The following is a 7928-nucleotide window of genomic DNA, read 5'->3' on the forward strand; positions in this document are numbered from 1 at the left end:
CTTTTGTTATCCATTCGTTTGATGTGTTTGGACTTTTGATTTTGCCTTTTGATTTTTGATTTTCCTTTTTGAATTTTCCTCGGAGTTCAGTATTTTTGTGTTTTTACTTTTTTCCATTAGAGAGCAAATTACATGGAACTGAATAAAACTAAATGTGACCATATTACTTTCAACAATGAGAAAAAACAACATTGCATAGAGAGCTATAAAAGGCCACAAAATAGAAATGTATAACAATTTCGGAGAGAAAAGTAACAGTCTGATTTATGTTAAAATGAATTAAATACAAATATGATATACAGCCACTTAAGTACAGGTTCTCGACTTGGGACAGGCACATTCAGAATTAAATAGTGGTGGGCTTAAACATGTTGGCCATCGCCAAACCCCTTCTAACCTGGTACAACGATTTAACAGTACCATATACGAGAAGAACAATGAAAATCAGTTGATTAGGACTGAACTTATATTGTATTTACTGGCAGTTACCCTGACAGCTAGTTCAAAGTCAATAACAACTTGTAAAAAAATCAAAATTTCTAAAGACTTTAAAATATCAATCAGCACACATCCAATCGATTTAAGTGTAAAGATGTCATTAACCGTCTAATTTATGACTGTGCAACAATAAATATTACAGAAATCCACCTATAGGATAAAAACAAGTTCATGACAAATTAATAAAAGCACTGCTCTGTTTTATAGATGAACATTAGAGGGGCGGATCCCAGATGTCCTGATTCAAATGCATCGTTCTAAAAAAAAAGAGGTCTTGATTCGCTACTGCATTTACAATGTCTCATAATAATTCACATTCTGGGCAGTCCTCCAAAGTCCATGCCCCATACTTCCATGCATTGATCTTCATCTATAAAAATGGCTGATAAATGACAATGGTGTGGTTTTCTTATTTGTTACAGTAACAATTTTCACTAATTTAATCTTTGGACTTATCAATGATATGACTTGCAGAATGTTTATGCTCCAAAGTAAGAGAGGTCCAGACCTGTTCTTCTGTGTGCAAAAATGTAATATTCTACAGCACGATTGTTTATGTCATTTGCTAAGGTGAGCTGCATGCCTTTTTCTCGTTTATTATTTTGTCATTCATTCTTCCGTTGGTCTTTCCTTTTTATACGACCGCAAAAATTGAACTTTTTGGTCGTATATTGGTATGACGTTGGCGTCGTCGTCGTCGTCCGAAGACATTTGGTTTTCGCACTCTTAACTTTAGTAAAAGTAAGTAGCACTCTATGAAATTTAAACACATTCAAGGTTTATGACCATAAAAGGAAGGTTGGGATTGATTTTGGGTGTTCTGGTCCCAACAGTTTAGGAATTGGGGGCCAAAAAGGGCCCAATTAAGCATTTTTCTTGGTTTTCGCACAATAACTTTAGTATGACCACAAAAGGAAGGTTGGGATTGATTTTAGGAGTTTTGATCCCAACGAATTAGGGGCCAAAAGGGTTCAAGATTAAACATTGTTTGATTTCATCAAAAATGAATTATTGGGGTTCTTTGATATGCCAAATCTAACCGTGTATTCAGATTCATAATTTTTGGTCCTGTTTTCAAACTGGTCTACATTAAGGTTCAAAATTAAACTTAGCTTGATTTTTACAAAAATTGAATTCTTGGGGTTCTTTGATATGCTGAATCTAAACATGTACTTAGATTTTTGATTATGGGCCCAGTTTTCAAGTTGGTCCAAATCGGGGTCCAAAATTATATTAAGTATTGTGCAATAGCAAGAAATTTTCAATTGCACAGTATTGCGCAATATCAAGAAATCTTCAATTGCACAGTATTGTGCAATAGCAAGAAATCTTCATTGCACGGTATTGCGCAAAAGCAAGAAATATCTAATTGCACAATAGCAAGAAATGTTCAATTGCACAGTTTTGCGCAATAGCAAGAAATATTCAATTGCACAGTATTGTCCCGTTTTCAAATTGGTCTACATTAAGATCCCAATGGTCAAAAATTAAACTTTGTTTGATTTCAACAAAAATTGAATATATGGGGTTCTTCAATATTCTGAATCTAACCATGTATTTAGATTTTTTAATATTTGGGCCCGGTTATCAAATTGGTCCACATTGAGGTCTAAAGGGTCTAAAATTGAACATTATTTGATTTTATCAAATATTGAATTCTTGGGGTTCTATGATATGCTGAATCTAATCATGTATTTAGATTTTGGATATTGGACCATAATAGGTAAATATCCAATTTAAAATTTTAAAGTTTTTAAGTAAGTTCTTAGACAACATTCATTCTCAGAAACCTATGTTGTGTCAACTATTTAATCACAATCCAAATTCAGAGATGTATCAAGCTTAAATGTTGTGTCCATACTTGCCCCAACTGTTCAGGGTTCGACCTCTGCGGTCGTATAAAGTTGCACCCTGCGGGAGCATCTGGTTTAATTTTTATTCATTTTGGTTATTTCAGGCCTGGTTTAGACTATACAGTAATAATTTTGCTAATTGTTCATTGATTTCGTATTGTGGACTACAATACTTTACCCAAGGTCATTCAGTCATAGATATTTGTGGACCGAGCAATAGTTGAGCCCTTTTTCCAATATCCGTAAAATTTTCACCTAAAAATTTCTAAATTTCCCCGTTTTTCTTTGTCATATGAATTAAAATGTACTACAAATAACTTGCATTTGCTATTTTCTATCAATTTCAAGTTAAGTTTCCACAGCGGTTTTACTAATTTATTTGACCTTGTTTATAAATTCCCTACTCTGCCTTCGTGGTCATCATTGTCATATTTTACTTTTTCTCTGGTTTTTTTTTTGGGGGGGGGGGTTATCACTACACTATAATAAAATTGAGAATGGAAATGGGGAATGTGCCAAAGAGACAACAACCCGACCATAGAGCAGACAACAGCAGAAGGTCACCAACAGTTCTTCAATGCAACGAGGAATTTCCGCACCCGGAGTCGTCCTTCAGCTGGCCCCTAAACAAATATATACTAGTTCAGTGATAATGAACGCCATACTAAACTCCAAATTGTACACAAGAAACTAAAAGTTAAAATACTACAAGATTAACAAAGGCCAGAGGCTCCTGACTTGGGACAGGCGCAAAAATGCGGCGGGGTTAAACATGTTTGTGAGATCTCAACCCTCCCCCTATACCTCTATATATATAGCCAATGCAGAAAAGTAAACGCATAACAATACGCACATTAAAATTCAGTTCAAGAGAATTCCGAGTCTGATGTCAGAAGATTTAACCAAAGAAAATAAAAAAAATGACAATAATACATAAATAACAACAGACTACTATAGCAGTTAACTGGCATGCCAGCTCCAGACTTCAATTAAACTGATTGAAAAATTATGTCTTCATCATATGAGTATCAGGCACAATCCTCCCCGTGAGGGGTTTAGTATCATACCATTATAACATATATGAGAAGAACATAACCCGTGTCATGCCAACAACTGGTTTTTAAATAAATGTGTTTAGTTCCGATGCAATGACCCTATAAGTGAATCAATATTACCGCCAAAATATGCAATCTTTAATGACCTGACAACAGTATCGTAAGGCTACAGTTACAGGGAATGTAACGTTGCTAACGTAAAATGTTATTTTCGCGACGTCAAACTCTGACATATCGGGAAAAGATGCATTTTTCGACTGATTTTTATCATTCAAACTGATTTAATTTGAAAACGAGTGCATAGACCCCTATTTTTTAAAACAGCAATTTGTTTCATTTTGCAAGGAGATTATGTGACCAAAATTTTATAAAACTGTAAATAGCGCAATTTTTTTAATTTTGATAAACATGCAGCAAAAAATGACGTTTTTTCCGCTATTCATGAACATTTGATAAATATAGAGTTATTTCGGAATAAAAATTGCATAATTTTTAATGATACTTACAAAATACAGAAATTACCGATTATTTAACGAAAACCATTTTGTGTTTATTTTTTAAAACAAAAAAGTTATGTCTTTCTTTCGAAAAAGAAAATACGGACACAAATCTGAATTTTGAGCAAATATACAAAATTTCGAACTCATTTTACTCAAAAAGTAGCACATGAAGGTATATTTTTTATTACATATTTGATTTAATGAGTTAAAAAATAGCCTATATGCAAATTTTTATCAACTTGTAAATACAGGTTCAATACTGTATCGTATGCCCTTAATAAGTCTATTTAAAGGTTTTGTTAGCTGAGGTGAAAGCTGACGCATATACAAACAAATGGATAGCGCTGTTTTCTTCTCAAAACCAGCGAGGCCGTCCACAAGGACCAACAATAGAATCTGTTTCGTTCGATAATAATTCCCCCTCTTTCTTCCTAAAGATATAGAGAGGGGCCTTTACCATCGCATGAAACTATTAGCCGTGTAAAACAGCGGGACAATGTTAGCATTTAGAAAAAAAAATCCGTATAAAATGAAAGATTTACAATATTGAATTCGAAGTGTTTTATTTAAGAATTGAATGCTTCTTTTTGTAACTTCATTGGGGTGTAAAAGCGTTGACCGAAGTACATTTTGTATGAAGCGCTGAAGCGCTTCATACTAAAAATTTGCGCACGGTCAACACTTTTACAACCCTATGAAGTTACAAAAAGAAGCATTCAATACTTATATAATTTCATTTTTTAGCTATGATTATGAAAACACGAATTTTATATAATTGTTTTATTTAATTCAGCTGTGCACTTTATTGTGGGACCACGTGTTATCATGAATGAAAAGTTTTATTGAGTAATGCAATATTGCTTAAGAAATAACACATGATGTGCAGTTAGCCAATCAATTTGTCGATATTTTACACTGAGCGTTAGCGAGGTGTAAAATGTGGTGAAATATAATGCCTATCCATATTAAAATGAGCATAGAGCATGACACGAAGGAATTATTTCGATTCTAATAGGACAAATACAGTATTGCGATAAGACGTGTCACGGTACTTGTCTATCCCAAATTCATGTATTTGGTTTTGATGTTATATATATATGTTATATTTAACACATGACAGAGGCAAAATCCCTTTGATCTTACTGTGGTATAATCTGGATAATGCACGGGTCAGGTGTGCATTAACTACTTCAGTTATTGCACAGGTCACGTCCTTGACAGATGATTATTGTACAGTACTTAATGTTTATTGATTCCATTGCTACTACAGATTTTTGTTTTTCTCTTTTTTGTAAGAAATATCAAGTGGATACATGTATCTAGTATACTCGGACATAACAATAAGTCACTTGATAAAACATCAGAATAGAAAACATACAAAACAAATGTAGTAGCATTACAATCAACAAAATACAAATCTAAATAAGATAAAGAACACAGTTTGATTTAATACTAAAATTATTTTTCCATCAATAAAAAAAAATTGTCATTAAAAAAAATGAAAATAAATTATCATCGACATCTTCCTCATTGTAGTCTTGTTATGTAAGTTATCAGTGTCACAACCTGACTCAGTGAAAAATACCCGCTTTTCATACATTTCTATGTACGGCTTAAAAACAACGTAAATTAACAATTCAGTGTTAAACATTGAGAAAAAAATCTGTGAGGTTCACATCTTCGTTACAAAATTGAACACGCAGTTTTGAAAAGAGCTGTTGCTTGGCAGTCCTCGATATTTTCCTTCTGGTTTTGAAACATTAAATGCATTTTCTGTATTTTCAATATCAACTTGTTCAGGAAAAAACTTTCGGATGAATGATTACCAGACACAGACTTGTCCCACAAAATTTCTTCCTGTTCAACTGAAATTGGATCTGCTTGTTTAATATTTATACCATACCCATCTGCTGTTAATTTTTTCATCTGTGCGTCAAGTATTTGTCTAAACCTCAGAAATCTGTCATCAGACTCGTTCAAAAAGTTAAGATTAGAAACACCTTGTGACCGCATTCCTCTTAGAAGTCCAGTTACAAGAAGATAAAGTGTTTTCGCTGGATATTTCTCTCCATTCTTTTTTCGAACTTCTACTACAAATTTTCCTAAAATGCTGTTAATATCTTGAACAGACAAATCCTTCAGGTTTGGTATAATTAAACCACTACCAATTTTAGAATTCTTCCAGTCTTCATAGACATTAACTGCCCATTTTGTGGTTTTCTTTGTGTTTTTGTTCTCAGCATCTTCAATAAGTGTATCAATTTCATTGTCTGTCATTTCTGCAAACCTTGGTTTGACTCCTTGTTCCTGATCTTTAGGTTTTTCATCCTAAAATGAGATAATATCACATAATTTAACACATCGCAGAGGCAAAATCCGGCAGTGGCAAATATTTCATGAATGTTCCGGATGAGAACAATTAAACAGTAAAACTAGTCGGAAGTTTCCGCAAATGATTTTACAAGGGTCTAAGTAGCGGATCCAGAACTTTTTATTAAAGGGGGAGGGCTGACTGACCTAAAAGGAGGGGGCGCGCGTCATGTTTCAGTGATTCCCTATATAATTAACCATTTTTTTTTCCACAAAAGAGGGACCCGGGACTCCATCCCTTGGATCTGTCTATAGGTCCACACCTCAAATCATGAAATAATGGGAACTTTTTTTTAAAGGGGGAGGGCTGACTGACCTAAAAGGAGGGGGCGCGCGTCATGTTTCAGTGATTCCCTATATAATTAACCATTTTTTTCCACAAAAGAGGGACCCGGGACTCCATCCCTTGGATCCGTCTATGGGTCCACACCTCAAAGCATGCAATAATGGCTCTGCGCGTGGCAGATAATTCTAAAAAAAGACGTACCTTGACATTTTGGATCTTTCCGTTTTCCGAAGGAACTTGCAACCATAAATCTAAGTCTAGTCCTAGGTCAAATGAAACAGCTGAGGTGTTGATTAAATCTCCAGATGCATTCTCATCCAACACATTACTAGGAAACTCTCCAAAAAAGTCCTCTATATTTACATTTCTCAGTTCCATTTCATCCTCCAATGTTTCTAATACTTGTGATAAGATCATATCATCCTCCGATAATTCATGATGAAATCCATCCATTGCAACGTCTTGTTGGGCGGATGTGATTTATGCGGGAAAATCGTTGACGTCGTTGACGTCATGTGTTAAAACAGTTATTGGCCAATCAAATCGGTATATGTTTTAATTTGCACAGCACGAGATGACCCAATAACCCGAACTCCTTCGTCGTTCGGGTTAAACAGGGTCACTCGAGCTGTGCAAATTAAATCCCATATACCGACTTGCTTGGTCAATAACTATAACTTGTTATTCTCGTGGGATTTTGTCTATATGTGTAACATTTTAGTGTTATGTCGTTGTTCTCCTCTTATATTTAATGCGTTTCCCTCGGTTTTAGTTTGTTATCCCGATTTTGTTTTTTGTCCATGGATTTATGAGTTTTGAACAGCGGTATTCTACTGTTGCCTTTATTTATAGGTCGAAGCGTACTAAAATACCGTAAAAATGTTTGGCTTTCACGTTTCCTCCCGAGGAGTCTGTGCATTACATTTCATATTTGATAAGTTTAAAATCTACGAGGCTGAGCAGGGTAAATATATGTTGTTTTATCAAAATACATAATAAAAGTTTATGCTAGCTGCTTAAATGTATATATTTAAAGGATAACGATGGCAAAAAGTTAATATACACAGTAAGTTCGTGCGCATGTGTCAAACATATTTTGTGCTCATTAGAACACGGCTTTGTTTACAAAGCGTAATAAGGACGTCATATTAGAATGTAATTATTAAATCTTAATATATGTAAATGTGAAAAATATTCATTTTATTAATTTCAAATGCAACGGGTTACCCACCTCTCCATCCGAATTATTTTTACTTTTAAAATCATATACACCAAAAAGCACCATGATGTATTTTATATATTTGAGGTATAGCAGTTATGTCCAATTTCTACCGTGTCAGGATAATAGCTAAACTGAAAACAAATA

At 34.1% G+C, this 7928-nt stretch overlaps 1 protein-coding gene across 1 annotated transcript; it reads right to left on the minus strand.

The window, feature by feature from the left end:
• Positions 1-5323: 5323 nt before the first annotated feature.
• Positions 5324-7241, minus strand: LOC139486146 (uncharacterized). Its single transcript, XM_071270882.1, has 2 exons — positions 6764-7241; positions 5324-6234 (listed from the first exon to the last, which is right to left on the minus strand). The coding sequence occupies exons 1-2, from the start codon at positions 7013-7015 to the stop codon at positions 5590-5592; spliced, it is 897 nt and encodes a 298-aa protein (XP_071126983.1). The 5' UTR covers positions 7016-7241; the 3' UTR covers positions 5324-5589.
• Positions 7242-7928: the final 687 nt, after the last annotated feature.

This window comes from Mytilus edulis, chromosome 8 (genome assembly GCF_963676685.1).
Source record: "Mytilus edulis chromosome 8, xbMytEdul2.2, whole genome shotgun sequence".
In the NCBI taxonomy this organism is placed as follows: domain Eukaryota; kingdom Metazoa; phylum Mollusca; class Bivalvia; order Mytilida; family Mytilidae; genus Mytilus; species Mytilus edulis.

Coding starts and splice junctions, on each gene's coding strand:
- LOC139486146 (XM_071270882.1), bottom strand. CDS start 7,015: ATGGATGGATTTCATCATGAATTATCGGAGGATGATATGATCTTATCA. Junction 6,235..6,763: donor GAAAGATCCAAAATGTCAAG/GTACGTCTTTTT, acceptor ATCTCATTTTAG/GATGAAAAACCTAAAGATCA.